Source organism: Macrobrachium nipponense, chromosome 12 (genome assembly GCF_015104395.2).
Source record: "Macrobrachium nipponense isolate FS-2020 chromosome 12, ASM1510439v2, whole genome shotgun sequence".
NCBI lineage: Eukaryota > Metazoa > Arthropoda > Malacostraca > Decapoda > Palaemonidae > Macrobrachium > Macrobrachium nipponense.
The window spans coordinates 48,127,642-48,145,575 of NC_087205.1; the positions used below are offsets into that span (position 1 = coordinate 48,127,642).

General features: G+C 39.4%; 1 protein-coding gene across 11 annotated transcripts in view; it reads right to left on the reverse strand.

The window, feature by feature from the left end:
• The window catches only part of LOC135224515 (E3 ubiquitin-protein ligase MYCBP2-like), a 1,655,355-nt gene that overhangs the window by 1,475,099 nt on the left and 162,322 nt on the right, over nucleotides 1-17,934 (reverse strand). For all 11 annotated transcript variants that reach the window (XM_064263565.1, XM_064263560.1, XM_064263570.1 and 8 more), the window contains one exon: nucleotides 17,007-17,079. In XM_064263565.1, coding sequence (XP_064119635.1) covers nucleotides 17,007-17,079 — 73 coding nt within the window. The remainder of the gene's footprint in view (nucleotides 1-17,006; nucleotides 17,080-17,934) is intronic.

A 17,934-nucleotide genomic window follows, 5' to 3' on the forward strand; every position in this document is an offset into this window, starting at 1 on the left:
CAAGCAAAAAGCAACCAATAATTACTCACCAATCCTTCAGGAGGTGGGGCATTAGTTACTACCCCACCCTGTAGGGAGTGGGGTAAGACATTGAGTATTTTGGGGTGATTAGCAGTCTCTTAATCTCTTGAGAAGGGAGGAGGGAGGGATCTCAATGATGGAGGGTAGGTACCTAAAAAATGATTTTATCAAAAAAATCATTAGTATTTTTGAGGTGCCCTCCATCATTAGCTAACTCGAATATTGTGTACTGAAGAAGGGCCAGATTTCAATATGACCAAATTATCAGCTATTAGAAATATCCTTATTGCTGCTTACCTGATACATACAATCCAAGGGCAAGTTCTTTTAAAAGAGGATCCTCAACAAGTGAGGTCTACTATTGCAAGGTGAAATGTGGACCCTGAATATAGCTATTGGTTAAGACTGTAATGCAGAATGGCAAGTTGGGCCTCTGTGCCTGAAACCTGCAGAGTTGATGGGAGCTAAAAACAAAATTAAACATGATCCCTAAAGAGTTACCACCAACCTGAGCTGCAGTGGCATTTCACACCCAAAGAACAACACCAATTTTTTCCTGAAAAAGGTGGTCTTAGATCAGCTCAGGGTAGCTTTCTCCAATGAGGAGTAAAAGCTCTGCAACATAAGTCCAACATTACTTACTCTAATACAGGCAGTCCCCGGTTATAGGAAGGGGTTCCGTTCTTGGCGGGGTGCAAATCGAAAACCACCATTAAATAAAACTCGACAATTTATGGTTTTCGTTAATGTCGCCTGTTAGGTATGTTAACTGAAACTCGGCCCATTATGGTGCCATAAATCGCTAATTTTATAGCGGTAGACAAGCCCCATAAAACCAGACTGCTATTGAACGAGTCTGCCTATAACTGGGGACCGCCTGTAATGAACTTTCTTTGTTCCAATCTAAGAGAAACAAAGCAATTAGTGTAACTAATAACAATCCTGCAGTCAAAACAAAGTACAGTCAAACCTTAGTTCTCGTACACCTCTTTTTGTACGTTTTAGTTTTCGTAGACTTTTTTCTATGAAATTTTATTTCGGTTATCGTAGGTTTCCTTGGTTTTCGTACACTTGGAAACATTTCATCCAGGGCCTGATCACGCCCAACAAAGCATCCCATCTTCTTTCGTGACCCATTCTGCTTTTGTCCTTTTAGTGCCTTTTTATTTGAGTGCAACTGCTAAATAAGCCATCATGGGGCCAAAGAAAGTTACAAGTGCTAGCCCTTCTGTAATGAAGGCAACACCATAGAATTTAAGAAAGAACTCATAGCAAAGGCAAAAAAACACCATAGAATTTAAGAAAGAACTCATAACAAAGTGTTGAAGGAAGTTGCATGCCCGATCTCAGTGATTAAATACCTACAAGTGTTGCTGTTAAGTGAATTTAAAGCCAGCAGAGGCTGGTTTGAAAAATTCAGAAAACGAATGGGAATACATAATGGGCCTACTTCAGGAATTAAGGGTATGTTTGCAAAGTGGAATGATGTAAAAAATTTTGTGGAGAATTATCATCCCAACAAAGAAGTTGTAATCCATGTCTCCAACATGTTTAATGACAATGCGGTGTTTAACTTTGGGCAAACTTTAAAGAAACACAACAAACAAATGTCTCTGGACAATTTTGTTGTTCAATAAGGGTCCAAGTAACTCTCAAGCTGGTCTTAAAGCCAGTAAAAAACAGAGAGAGGAAGTAACCTCAGATAGTGCTGGTAAAAAACGAAGAGAAGTAATCTTGATGCCTGAAGCCCTTCTGTAGGGAGATTTCCCTTCCAAGAACAATAACCTCTCCTCCTCCCTCTCCCCTACTCTCTGTCTTTCATACTCTAACATGTTTTCCATAAAGGTAAGAGTGATGTTAAATGTTCATTTATTAATTTCATTAGTCATTTATATTTATTTCTCGTTTTTGGTATGTCAAAGTGTTTATTCCTATAAATGTATTTAAAAAAAATATTTTTGGGGGTCTGGAATGTATTAATTGTTTTTACATTGTATTCCTAATGGGAATTATTTTCATATTTTGTGGGAGGTTCTGGAACGGATTACAGTGGACCCCCTGTATTCGCGGACTCACACATTTGTGGATTTCTCTCGGGAACATTTCCCCACATTATTCGCAGAAAATTTGCCTATTTGCAATATTTTGCTATGTGAAATAACCACAAATTCCTGGTTTTTTAAAAATAAATTCCATCTTAAACTAACAAATTTTCTAAGACAATTTGTATTTTTCATAGCTACAAACCTGAGGTCTTACCAATTGGATAATTTCTTGCGCCTAGCTGGATCCGGCTAAAAAACAGATGAAAGCAAGGAATCTTGTGATATCTGGCAACGCATGCATAGATCAGGTGAAGGATGGTCAAAGACCATTCACTTATGATCACGCATCAGTCTTTCCCAACTCAGGTTGTCTTAACACACAGAGGGGTGGCTAGAGGCGGGCAGTATAATGTTAAGACCTCAGGTTTGTAGCTATGATAAATACAAATGTCTTAGAAAATTTGTCATTTGTTCATAAGCGAACAAACCTTCGGCCTTAATAATACGATAGACTCATACTTGGAGGAGGGTATAAGACATCCTAGACCACCTGGGGGCCTACCCACCAGTCTAGCTCTCAAAAGGAATGGTTTTTGGAGTGGGACTGAAGTCCGATGAGAAGCTAGATAAATTGATCTCTAACGACTCAGACCCTGAGTGACGTACAATGATATATGGGATAACTATTGTATAGGAAACCAAAGAGAAACTTTGACCGTCCAAAAACAAGCCAAGGAGTGGAGCATATGCTACCAAATAGTGGGTAAGATATTTGTATATTGCACGACCACACTATCAGTATGACTACCTTACTCACCTGTATCGAACCAGTCCAGCGAATGATGTGTCTATTCCTTAAACTGCCCGAAGGAAGAAGGAAAGGTACAAGAGAAAGAAGGAGACCAGCCAACTCACTCATTCTCTCATCCACACTCTCATCTTAGGTAAGATACAAAGGTGCCTTGTTAAGGGCAACCATGAGTTACACAATCTGCTGGGCAGCCCCCACAGGACCAAGGGAAAGCGTGTCCGCAGATCTGTGGGCAACATCCTTAAGATAGAAGGAGGTGAACGTGAACTGGCGTAACCAAGTACCAGCGCTCAGCACTCTATGCACAGCCAAGTTCTTTTTGAAAGCCAGAGAGGGATCAATACCTTTAACGTCATGCGCTCTAGCCTGCACAGACGTGGTGGTAGAATCATCAAGAGTCAAGTATGCTGTCTGATGGCTTCCCATATCCAAAAAGAGATAGTATTCTTAGACACCTCTTTCTTTGTACGGCCTGTGCTAACAAAAAGTCTGCTGCAGCCTGGTCTAAGGTGCCAAGTCCTTTTAAGATAGCAACGCAGGGCCTGGACAGGGCACAACAAAAGCTCTTGAGCATCACCACCCACAAACTCAGTCAGTGATGGAATGGAAAACAAAGTGAACCTGTCATGCACAGAAGGATTTTGGGTTTTGGACACGAATTCTGGGACAAATTCGAAGGACACTGACCCCCAACCACTGGTGTGCTTCACCTCATAGCTCAGACCGTGGAGCTCTCTTACCCTCTTCGAAGATGCCAAAGCCAGAAGGAAAACTGTCTTGAGTGTCAGGTTCCTATCAGATGAGCAACACAAGGGCTCATATGGACTCTTAGTGAAGCTGTTAAGAATCAAGGAAACTCGGAGCTGGCCTGTAGCCTCTAATGGTAGAAACAGACAAACGTTTCTCATCTCTGAAGAAGGTTAAAAAGTCTGCTATTCACTGAATAGAGGTCGCAAGTGGAGAAAAACCCCGTTTACGACACCAATCACAGTAGATTGCCCATTTGCCTAAGACTGCTTGACATATGCCCCGCTGTTTTCTGAGAAAAGCCTCTTGCTTGGAGGAGATACTTGATAGCCTCCAACCGTGAAGAGACAGGGATTCTACTGACTGGTGGAACCTTTCTGCATGGGGCTGACACAGGAGATGTTGCCAAGGGGGAATCTCCCTCGAAACCTCTGACAACAACGACAGCAGATCTGGGAACCACTCCGCCTGAGACCACAGAGGGGTTACCAAAGTCATCCTGAGGCCCTGTGAACTCATCAGCCTGTTCAGAACCTGACGGATCAAACAAAACGGAGGGAAGGCATACACCTCCAGGTTGTCCCAGGGATGTTGGAATGGGTCTTCTGTCAATGCTAAAGGATCTGGAACCACTGAACAGAACACCTCCAGCTTCCTCTTGAAGCATGTCACAAAAAGGTCCAGCATAGGTCTCCCCCAAATCTGGAAAAGCTTGTCTGCCACCACTTGATGAAGGGACCACTCTGTGCCTAGGATCTAATCCCGGCGACTGAGTTTGTCTGCGACCACATTCCGTTCCCCTGGGATATACCTGGCTGAGAGCTCTACCGAATTGCTGACCGCCCACTGGTGGAGCTCGATGGTCAAGGTGTGAAGTTGACGTGAAACCAGGCCTCCCTGTTTGTTCACATAGGCTACCACCATGGTGTTGTCCGACATGAGAACGACAGTGACCCTCTACCTTCCCCTGAAACTCCTTCAGATCCAGGAAAGCCGCCTTCAACTCCAAGACGTTGATATGTTGCTGCTTGTCCTCCAAACTACAAACGCCAGAAGCGATGAGGCCACCTAAATGAGCGCCCAAACCTGCGAGGGAGGCGTCCAAGAACAGAAGGAAGTCCGGTGGAAGAGAACGCAGAGGGACACCCTTCAACAGATTCTGGTTGTCCAACCACCAACGAAGTTTCTTCTCTCACTTCCAGAGACAGAGGCCTCCATCCTCCCGACGCCTTGGGCACCAAGAAGATGTGACTGTAAAACCCAGGGGACGGATGCACTACTTCCTCTATTGCATTCTTGTCCAGCATTTTCTCCACTTCCTTCCAATGAGCCAAGAACTTCAGAGAATCTGGAGGATATGCCTTCTTGAGCTGCAGCTTGTCCGACAGAGGAGGAGAGAAGTAGAATAGCAGTAGGTATCTCACCCGAAGGACATCTACCACCCACTTCTCTGCCCCATAACTCTGCCACTTGGCCCAATGGCCAGCCAGGCACCCCCCCACCCATGGCGCAGGAGAGGGAGAGGCGCCTAACCTAATGACAGCTTCCTTTACTTCTACCCCTTGGGCCCCTTCTTGGCTTAAAAGAACAAGAGCGAAAGGGGCGCTGATCTTCTGACTTAGGCTCAAACGGGAAGGCCCTGCCGAACTCGAGGTCCTCGACGGCCTACCAGGCAACGATCTTCTTGACTGCTACTGGACAGGGGGAGGAGTAGGAGCCGGACATCTCTGAGGACGAGACTGACTTAGACACGGCCTGGTGCACCAGTCTGTCTTTGGTGTCAGCTCGGCGCCAGTCTATCGCATTCTCAAGCTCTGTCCGAGGAAACAGAAATTGGGACTCCAACAGATCTCCATTCCTAAATGCCAGCAAGGACTCGGTGTCGAGCGATCTCTCCATCCTAGACAAAGCCGCATCCCTTCTAATCAGAAGATTAGCCAATAACTTTGCACTGAGGTGAGCCAAATATGAAAACGCCTTGTACCCGGACTGCAACAGACTGGCAAGCGAGGAGGCACTCCCCAACCCTTCCGTGGACCTGTCGGAAGCTACTTGGCAATAACCACAGACCAGAGGTCCAGCCAAGAAACTGTCTGCAACAAGCAAGAAGGAGTGTAAGACGGCCGAGCCCGAGTCCTACTTTCCAAATTGTTAAACCCACGAATGAGATCAACAACTTCTCCTTCCTCCTGCTCCGGCAACGGAGACCGACGACGAGAAGGATGCATAGGCTCCTCTAAGGCACCTTCCCAACCAAAATTAACGCAAGGGTCAGCAGCCAAACAGCCCGAAACCATAACTAACCTGTCTGGGCTGGGTCCATGCATCGGCTTCCGAGACGAACCCATTATAACACTAGGAACATCACTTACCTCAACAGATGACTCAACATGTCCATGAATGGTCACGGGCGTGGCGAACCTACATACGTGAGATGGGGGAGAAACTCGAACACTCAAGAGCGAAGGAGAATCCCTTAGAGTTGAACTCTTGGAAGCACCAGTGAGAGGGGCAGGAAAACACTTCTGCTGCACCAACTCCGTGCTCACTACCTTCAACCTCTTGACAGGCGCCTTGAGATCCTTACGGCAATGAATAGGCCTTGGAGAAGGAGCACTAACATCACGTGCACAGGCAGGGGAGGCTGCAACGCGCTCGCAATGCACATGGATGGGGGGGGGGAGAGAGAGAGAGAGAGACCACACACACACACACACGAGATTTGAGGCAGAGGACGAAGCATCCCCTACAGATCGTACACGGGAAGGAGCACTAACGCTGCCCGAAACAACAGCACTCTCGGCAACACATCCGCGTTGTTCCTCCCTCAAAGGCAAAGGAAGGGCAAAGTCCTTAGCCTTCCAATGCTTGATACGCTGACGGGGCGTAGAGGGGGAAGAGGGAGAGGCCGACAGTACTGGTTTCTTATGCGCACTCTTCTCAGGAGGATGGGACGAAGCAACACGTTTCCTACCAGTCCTCCCAACCGATAAGGCAGAAGGCAGCCAACTTCACATCCAATATGGAGTCCAACCTCTGAAGCACTGCCTGGCATATGACCTGAGACTGATGTGCCAGAGAAGAAGGCTCCAATGACAAAGAAGGGAGATGTAGTGAACTGGGTGGCAGTGATGACGTCACAGCTGAGAAAGGTGGATCAGAGGAGACGACTTGGAGAGACGTCATCGATGAGAGTGAGGTCACAAGTGGTGGTGACGTCATGGCTTCCCCTCAGCGCGAGGGAGAATCAGACGCCACTAGCGGAGGAATACACTAAAACGGATCCCGTGACGTCATCAACTGGGCTAACTCCACAGCGTCACTCCGACTCGAAGGGGCAGCAGACACTGTCGGAGCAATACAAGATGGCCGACCTCTGCTACCCACGAGACGAGGCCGGGAGGGAGGGTGGCCTAGCCAGACCAGGGAGGGGGGGTGCGAAACTCCACAAAATGCGCTACCAACCCCTCTAAGGATGGGGACCCCCTAGCCCATGCGTCTTCCAAATCGCTGCCATTTTGGACGCCTCCGACTCTGGAAGAGAAGAGATTGATGAAAAAGCCCTTCTCGGGAATCAAATAAACTCCCGAGGAAGAAGGGGCTACATTACAAACATTAGCCTGGTGGCCTCCTGATACTTCCATCAACGAATCAATGGAAGAAAAGGAAGGAGACGCAGGGAAAACGTTACTAGTATGGGGGTTGACTACTGCAGGAGACGAAACATCAGGAAGAGGCGAAAAACCTTCCCAAGTAGGAAGAGTCAAAACCCTCCAATGTTCTCTTTTGCCATAAAACGACCTCCACTGCTCCTTAGGCCATGCCTGGCATTCCGTGCACGGATTCATAATAGTACAACAATTAGAACGACACCTACTGCACGTAATGTGAGAGTTGGTCGCTGCCGAAGCCAGAAAAGGAGGACAAGGAAAACTTGGAACTCCAGGGCACATATGCTGACGCCGAGAAGGAGCAGAGGAAGCCATAATATCAGCCAAATACACACACACACACACACTAAACACAAGCGAAACGGGCAATGAAACGGGAAAAGGCCAAGAGAGGTTAACACGACTCGCCCAGGCGGTCAAAAGACAGACTGATGCGTGATCATAGGTGAATAGTCTTCGACCATCTTTCACCCGATCTACGCATGCGTTGCCAGATATCACAAGATTCCTTGCTTTCATCTGCTTTTTAACCCTCTTACGCCAATTGGACATATTAAACGTCGAGATAAATTGTCTCCCGGGTGCTGATTGGACGTATTAAACGTCGACGTAAAAAAGTTTTTTTAAAAATTTGCGGAAAAATACTTGTAAGCCTACCCGCAGAAAACTTTTGAATCACGCGCCTTGGGGGATGCTTGGAGCTCACAGATCAAGGCATTGTTTTGTTTACAATTGTTACGCAGGTGCGCAAGCGCAAATTTCTTTCTTATCACACTAAAAAGTATCAGTGACACATCTCAGAAATTATTTCGTCACTTTGACATAATTTTTGCACCATTTTAAATAAGCCGTTACATAGAGTATTATATATGAAAATGTGTGCAATTTCATGTAGAATACAAAAAAAAATACTCATGATTGTAGCTTTTATCAGTTTTGAAATATTTTCATATAAATAATGATGTGCCAAAATTTCAACCTTCAGTCAACTTTGACTCTACCAAAATGGTCGAAAAATGAAATTGTAAGCTAAAACTCTTGTATTCTAGTAATATTCATTTTGCAACAAATTGGACGTCTCTAGCACAATATTTTGATTTATGGTGAATTTATGAAAAAACTTTTTCCTTACGTCCGCGCGGTAACACTTCCCATATATTTTTTCGTGCGATTGTCGTAATGTTTGCACCATTTTAAATTTGCTGGTACATAAAGTTTTATATATGGAATTGTGCGCAATTTCATGCACAATACAACTAAAAACAACCCATGTTGTAGCTTTTATCAGTTTTGAAATATTTTCATATAAATAACGATGTGCCAAAATTTCAACCTTCGGTCAACTTTGACTCTACCGAAATGGTCGAAAAACGCAATTGTAAGCTAAAACTCTTATATTTTAGTAATATTCAATCATTTACCTTCATTTTGCAACAAATTGGAAGTCTCTAGCACAATATTTTGATTTATGGTGAATTTATGAAAAAAAAAAAAAAAAAAAAATTTCCTTACGTCCGCGCGGTAACTCTTCCGAAAAAAAAAATCAAAAATTTTTTTGTGTGATTGTCGTAATGTTTACACCATTTTAAATTACCCGTTACATCATGTTTTATATATGAAAATGTGCACAATTTTATGTAGAATACGTCAATAAATGATTGAAGATTGTAGCTTTTTTCATTTTTGAAATATTTGCATATAAATCACAATAAATATAAAAAAACCCATGTTCGGTCAACTTTGACTCTGCCGAAAGTCGAAAAACGCAATTGTAAGCTAAAAATCTTACAGCCTAGTAGTATTCAGTCATTTATCTTCATTTTGAAACAAATTCAAAGTCTCTAGCACAATATTTAGATTTATGGTGAATTTTTAAAAAGAACTTTCCTTCCCTCCGCGAGCGGATTCTCCGCCGCAAATCTCCGAAATGCGTACGTCGCATTATCGTTATATTTGCTCCATTTCATATTAGGCGTTTCATAGAGTTTTATATATAAAAATGTGCGCAATTACATGTAGAATACAACAAAAAAAAATTGAAGGTTGTAGCTTTTCTCATTTTCGAAATATTTGCATATAAAAAAATATATATAAAAAATTCGACATTCGGTCAATTTAACTCATCCGAAATGGTCAAAAACTGCGATTGTAAGCTAAAACTCTTACAGTATAGTAATATTCAATCATTCATCTTCATTTTGAAACAAATTGGAAGTCTCTAGAACAATATTTAGATTTATAGTGAGTTTTTGAAAAAAACATTTTTTTATGTCCACGCGTTACGAATTCATGCATCATTTTGTGATAATATTTTCTCTGTGTTGCTTTGATTATTTTAAAATGTGTTATATACCAAAATGATCACAATTTAGTGTACAATACAATGAAAAAATAATTAACTCGTTAGCTTTAACTGTTTTGCTCACAGCATGATTTGAATACAATTATATATGAAATTTTGTTTTCGTGCTATCATATATCGCATTATTTATATATGATAATGGTATTTTTTTTCATTTCTGATTGTTGCATACTAAACTTCAGGCAATGACAAAAAAAAGGAGCCAAAAATAAACTCTTAATCTTGAAAACTAAGCGCGCTGTGATTTTTTGAGAAAAATATTTTTTCCGCTTCGGCACTCACTCCAAGACCGCCTCGGCATACGGGAGACGATTTTTATTATACCCCTTCAGCGTAAGAGGGTTAACTGGATCCAGCTGGCACAAGAAATTATCCTATTGTTAAGACCGAACGCTTGTTCATTATGAACAAATGCACTTTTTGTGATAAAACTATTAAAAAAAACAGGTAAAAAATTTTTAGTGGGTTTTTCTTGAAGCAGGAAATAAAACCAAAGATGGCTCTAAAGACAAACTGTCACACTAGAAACTACAACAGAACCCGAACCTGAAGATACCTGCACTTCTCTTCCTGAACAGTATGTACCCTATTATCCCTACTCGTCTATAACTAAATTTACACCTTGAGGGGGAAGGGGGAAATCTGCTGCCAACACTGCCTGCTCCGCACCTGGGCGGCCGGCAGATCCTAACTTTGAGGCTTGCGGGTCTCCATGACCCCTGGCACCTGTTAGGGCTGGTTCTGGAATAGGCAAGGGGGCTGAAAAAAAGCGATTAGCATCACTTACACTACTATTACTACCACTATCTTTACTCTTAGTTAGCTTATTCATTAAATTAGTAAATAAGATAGACATGCTGAATGACAATGTCTTCTAAATAGCACTGACTCTAGCGCTTCCTTATCTATTGCTTGTGTTTCTACACCTGTTTTATGCTACCTCATAGAATCTACAGATTCCCCATTTTTAAGTAATCCTCCATTTGTTCTAACGACAAATCTCTACACTCTTCATACCTCTGTCTGACGCTGCACTGAACCTTCCAACAAGTAACACATACGGGAATGTCTGTCATGTTTGAGGGTACTCATCCTCCGCTCACATGTAGAGCAGGACCAAAGAGCTCTGACATTTTCCCCAGCAGCTTGTTCAGATGGTGCGACAGACAAAGCAGGTGTAGAGGTGTTGGCTGACAGCGTTTCCTTGTGTAGCTTGTCCATCTCAAGTCCAGTCCAAGCCAGGTCAATACCAGAAGTTCCAAATCAATAAAAAAAACCGGAGCAAAAACCAGGAGTGCAGTTGTAATACAATGCCAAGGTTGTAATCCAGAATTCCAAGGACAAATATATATATATGTGGGGGTCAGGCTAAAGACTGAAAAAGTTCACATGTTGCAGGACACATCTTAACAGCACAGCGAACAGAAAACAATTGAGGTTGTCGGTCTCTAATGGCCGGTATTTGCAGCACATTACCAATGGGACCTTGGGTAACTCATTTGACTAGATTTTCTCTGTAGTGCTGGTAGCACTGACAGTTAAAATTACCCACTTTGTGGGTAAATATGCAGGGATATAGTTCGGGCTGGTCAGTGACCAGGGTTAATTCAGATGTTCAGGGAGTGTCTTTCTTACTTTAGTGTGCAATTTCATTCTACTTGATTTTTGAAATCTACCTTAGCCTGCCCATTGTTTCACTTGCCTTTTTGGTTTATCAAAAACATACCAATTCAAGAAAAGCTGTACTACATATCATTGTCCTAAATATTTGAAAGATTCAATCTCATCAATGCTGTCTACAGCTAATAATAATAATAACTTTCATTTTCAGCTCAAGGCCATAAACATGGAATATACAAAGAATAGACAATAACATACAGTCTAGATACGTAAGATAACATGATAAAAAAAGAAAACCAAAGATTAATCAGCAATATCCATACTTGCTGAGGTAGTTTAAAAGAAGGTAGTCAAAATAATGGTCATAAAATAATGGTCATACCCGTACAAAATAATGGTCATACCCATACAAAGACTGAAAATATTTGAAAATAGAATGTAAAAACTATATTGATTATATGTAATCACAGTAATAATGTAAAAAGGAAAATATACCAGTAATGACAATAATCATAACAATACAATAATAGTGACAGATTCTGCAGATGACATTTTGTAAAAACAGATTAAGTCATTTAGTGAACAAATGCCTCATTTTCCCATCTTCCCCATAATTTAGATGATCTTGCCTCACTACTTATAATGCTGCTGTTTCACAGTCGGGTGATCAGACTGGACATTGTTCGCCTTACAATGATTTTTAAATTGTCCAGGTGGTTTTCTGTGAACAACTGTGTGGCAAAGTGGTAGCGAGGAATGTTTGTGAGGCGTCTCAAAATGTCATTATGAACAACAGTGATACGTCTCATAGTCTCCCTGGTGTAGTTAGTCCACAGTGAACACCCACAGATGCTGTAGCAACCCGAGTGGAAGAGCAGCAGTTTCAAATCTCAGTGACATGTTGCCAGCCACATGTTCGAAAGAGTACTTGCAATCACCAAACTATTTGTGAAACATTTGCAGTCTCTCCCAGGTTTTTGCTGTCCCTAACAACTTTTGCATTCATATCATCAACAACTACTTTCATATATCTTTCTGGCAATTCTGAACTGCCTATCCATTTACATGGTAGAATTCATTGATGATTCACTGGCTAAATAAACTAAAGGATAGCTATGTTCTTGTATGTATTACACAATTCCTAACTGTTTTGGGTAGCAGTCAACAACTTGTAATTGACTCTTGTACACAATAGTTTTTATAACCTGTGTAGTGATTTCAAGTCAACTAATGGCCTGCACGGAGAAATCTCCATGCTTGATTGCTTCTGTTGAAGAGCTTTAGTCAGATATGACTGTAAGTGCTACAAGTGCTCCATTAAGAATCTTAAACAGGTAAGAGAAGAAACAGAACACTAGTGAATTATAAATATCATACAAACCAAGTACGGTGAGTATGTAACATATCTATTATCAAATCAAACAAGGCATCAATAGTACCATATATACTCGCATATCACGCGATCTCGCATATCATGTGACCCACAAATTTTCACCCACAAAAAATTATTTTATCACATATCTCACGAATCATGTGAGTTAAATTTATGAGACCAAAATTTAACAACAGGCTAACCTCTATTCCTCCTCTTTATCTATTCCATTATTTAGTTAGGGTAATCCCTTTTCCTCCATCTCTTAATCTATCCCATCTTCTAGTTAAGTTTAAAAAAGTAAGAGAATCCAAAAAGTATCCGTAGTAATGATATACTTGTTTGGAAAATGCATACAGCCAGAAACAGCTATTGCTGTAAACAACCAATCCGATAAAAACAGCCTTTTTGCTTGCATTTCAATCATCGTACAATAGTGAAAAATTACCATAGTTACATTACAAATGACATTAATGAGAATAGGACTGATATATTTTTACATTAAAGGTAGTAGTCGACTTACTACCGCAATTGGTTACGGACAACCAGTCTTAAATTGGACGTAAGTCGGCTCATGTTAATTCACAGTAAGAATATTATACTAGAGTAGCCTACACTAGGGTAATCTGTACCATCTTTAAATATAGGGTAGCCTAGCCTACACAGCATACTTTATACATATATGGCATACTAATTATTAATTTAAGCTAATTCTCTAGGTTCAATGCACAATGGCTTATGATGATTCAGTACAAAAGAGAAATTGAATAACATTCAACACGTTAGCCTCGCCTATACGATGATGATGATACCGTGGTACATACATCGTATAGTAGCCTAGCCTTCAGTATACTGTATACTACATATACAATATAATTCAGTAATTTATTAATAAAAGCCAATTTTGGAGCTTCAATGCATTCCGACTGTAACATATCAGCGGAAAAAAATGGACATGAAACAGGAATCAAATTCGGACCGACATCGGCATACCTAATTGAGCGATGTCAGGCTGCTGGTGGCTACATTTATTTACGAAATAAATACACAATGAATATGCATCTTGTCTGATTCTTTCAAAAAGTTATACATTACAGTATCCAATAATATTGTATGTATTCTCATATTATTGTATCATAAAATACTAACAATGTAGTCAGTGTTTTGTTTGGAAATCAGCTGATGGCGAATAAAAGTTTATTTCTCCGTATTTAACTCATTTCGGCGCGAATTGCCTTTCTACTAGTTAGCGTAAAATATCTAGATACCCTACTTATATGAAACTAATTTGTCATTATATGACATGTTTTCAAGTTGAAATATGAATTTATTACGTCTCGTGAACTAAAGTATTTTTTTTCATTAACAGATTGCTTTATGGGCATGTTTGTGTAAAAATTTAACATGATTCCGTTCGCTATTTTCACTTCATTTCATCATAGTACGAACTTTACCGTTACGTTACTTGTCTCTTATCAGCGTGAAAACAACAGTAAAATGTGTTCTTTCAAGACCTGAAGTTTTGATGAAAGTAATTTTCGCTCACCTTTATGTACGGTTATGTTTGATGGCAAAAGTTTATTGGAGTTATATCCTTGTTGCCGATGCACGATAATAGTATTATAGCCTTACTCACTATGGATTAAAGATCGGCAAGGGCATATACTGCTAAATTTTATCTGTGAGCTTTAGGCAAAGTTGAGGAAAGAATGTTGATACATTAGCGACTTTTATTGTGCATCGGCAGCGTGGATGAAACTTTCGCAAACTTCGGTATAGTATCATCAAACTCGATCATAAACAAAATTTGAGAGAAACATGTTTTAATCAAAACTATTGGGGATGAAAAGAACACATTTTACTGTTTTCACTCCAATAAAAGATAAATACGCAAAGTTCGTAGTATTCAGATGAGTTAAAGTTAAAATATTGAACAGAATGTTGATTTTTGCTTACGCAATAAAATATGACCTCCATGCCATCTACTAACGAAAAAATAACTAAAATTCGTTAACAAATGATACATTTTCAAGTAATATTTCCACTTGAAAACACTTTGTATAACGTAAAATAACCTTCTCATATAAGTAGAGTATCTTGAGATTCATTTGCGCCAATAGGGGCAAGAAAGTCGCTCGGATTTGAGTTCACCACAACAAAACAAACTTACTTCGCAATCGCCCTCACCTGATTTCCAAAACAAAAACACTGATTGCTTTTTGTATTTTATAATACAAACAAATAGTAACATGAAAATACGTACATATAATATTATTGGATGCAGTGAAGTAAAACAAAACTTTTTAAAATATCCATGGAAAAGATGCATATCTATTATGTTTGTATTGTATCATATGATACATTATGATTACATTACATACTCAAATTTTATATCTCGGGTAAGATGCGACCCCCTTAAAATTAGCTCTAAAATTAGGGCTTCACATGATATGGAGTATATATGGTAGTTACTTAACAAAGGAAAAATGAGCTCATTTACAATGTCTTAACATATACGTTTTTCAGTTTCCCTAAGGAAAGGCCAAGAAAATAAAAAATATTTACAAAAAATATAAAACACGCTATATATACACAAAAATTGAGGGAATCCTTCCTAAAACTATTATTTACAGTATGTGATTGCCAGAAAAGATGTCGGACCCAAAGAGGTAAAAATCTGAAATGAGAAAAAAGGGTGTGTTTTTTTTTTTGGCAAAAGAAAAAAAAAAAAAAAAATAAATAAATAAATTTCAAATTTTTTTTGGTACCTAAATGAAATAGGAAGTGGCTAATTTTTTTTGTATAGAATAAACTCATATTATCCTTGAACAGAATTATGCAAAAAGTCTGCACTAAGATGTAATTTACTGTTATATCAGAAATGTTATTCTCTCTCTCTCTCAAACAATAATATACAAAAATATTTACAAAAAATACAAAATACGCTATATACACACAAAAATAGAGGGAATCCTTCCTACAACTACTATTCATAATATGTGACTGCCAGAAAAGGTGGACCCATAGAGGTCAAAAAAAAAAAAAAAAAAAAAAAAAAAAAAAAAAAAAAAAAAAAAGAGAGAGAGAGAGAGAGAGAGAGAGAGAGACGAGAGAGAGAGAGAGAGAGAGAGAGAGAGAGAGAGAGAGAGAGAGAGAGAGAGAGAGAGAGAGAGAGAATAAAAGTGTTTTTTTTTGGCCAAAAAAAATGTCAAAATTTCACAAATTATTTTGGTACCTAAATGAAATATGAAAAGGCTAATTTTTTTTATAGAATACACTCATATTATCCTAGAATGGAATTACATATGTACAAAGATCTGCACTAAGATGTAATTTACTCTCTCTTTAGTGTGTCATGATTTATTGACATAAGCTCATGTAATCTGTCACCAGAAAAGGCAGAGACCCACTACTTCCCACCCCCTCTCTCCCTCTCTTGTGTCGTAATCATTTCAAGGTCATCACTCTTGTGTCCAACTCTTTGTTACATAAACTTGGCTTCTTGCCATATAGAGTTGTCAGCATTTAAATTATCATCAAAATCACTTTATAATTCCATAGAATACTGCCTACTGGCCATTGTTAATGAAAAATGCAAAAGAAAAAAAAAATGCAAAAACAGAAATTGGCATTTGAAAGAAATTGGAATAAATGGCAATATAAGTCATCTCAGCCACAACCAATGGCATGCATAATGTACACACACCACGTACCTACAGTTTCCAACAATATAAAGCTATCCCAGAGTCAACAGTGTTAGACAGGAAATTACTACTTGATAACTTTGCCTTTGTATCCCACACGTTCAAAACAAACTATTACTCAGGAAAGAGGAAAGCACAAAGGCAAGGCAAACGCAACTTTTGACATGATTGTAGTAGTGTGTTCTGCTATCCTCTTGCAGGTTGATCACACCAAGATTCGAGATAGATGATAATATATGGGAAAAAAACATGTTTTTATAAACACTCCTCAGGTCGTGCTCGACCCAGCAAACCTATCCAGGGTTAAGAGCTGATTCACATGTTCCAAAATAGAGGAAATCTTTTTAAGTTGAAGAGCAAAGCAAAAATTAATCTAGTAGTTAAGATACATAGAGAATGAGGTTTTCCAAAATGCTCTATATAATCATTACTAATGATATTAGTTACCCAAAATCTTAATTTCTGATGGTCTACTATTAACATATGAAATAAATAGTCAAACTTTGCAGTCTGTACGTATGTATGAATACCCAGAGAAATATCTTCTACAAAAAACTTCAGAGCTGTGATACAGTCCAAACTGATTTTAGATAATGAATTACTGACTTAAAGAATATAAATAACCCTTAAAGCACCTAGGCTTATACCCTTACCTTTTTCTTCTTATCTTTGTGGTGTTTACTAGATTTGGCTTTCCTCCTTATTTTTCTGCGATCCTTTTTTTTCCTGAAACACAATTAAATGCTCATTTAATGAAAGCTAAATGCTCATTTACAGAAAAAAGGTAAATAAAAATAAAAATTACTTTAAGCATTCAAACCTATCATATGTTGAAATAGGCATCTTATGGAACTATAGAAAAAGAAAAATGACTTCTTAGGAGTATAGTATATTGTTGTTGTAGTAGTAGTAGTAGTAGAAAAAAAAAACACCACTTGTCTACAATACGAACAGAAACTACAATATTATTGTCAATTTTTAAAATTCAGATTTCATATTCAACTTTCATTTTAATATTTTTAACTATGTACTACTGTGCATATCTTGCCTTTAGAATTCTCCTTATATTTTTCACTCTTCCTACTATGTATTTTATATTTTTCATTACGGCAATGAATGGCCTTCTTTACCTTGTCTGGACTTTGACTCTTGATTCCATTCTTTGTTACAGTACATAGGCAGTCCCCTGGTTACAATGGGGGTTCCGTTCTGACACTGCGTCGTAAGCCAAAAATTGTCGCATCCCGAAACATTGTCGAAAATCATTAGAGTACCTTACTTTTAATCCTTTAGGTGTCTTGAAATTGACATAACCTGCATTTTTATAGAGTTTTTCATCTAAAATCTCCAAATTTTTACCATTCAGCTGTTTTGGAGCCAATTTCTTCTGTTGGATTGGCATTGTTGGCTTGTAAACCAGGAACGTGTTGTAACCGCCCCGGGAAATAAATTTTGAAGAATATAGTATATTATTTGAAGAGCACCATAAGCTCTGAATATAGTAAGTCGAGCTCATCGAAACCAGGTGACTACCTGTACAGTCATCACCCTACTTATGAACATTCACGTTACAAACACTCA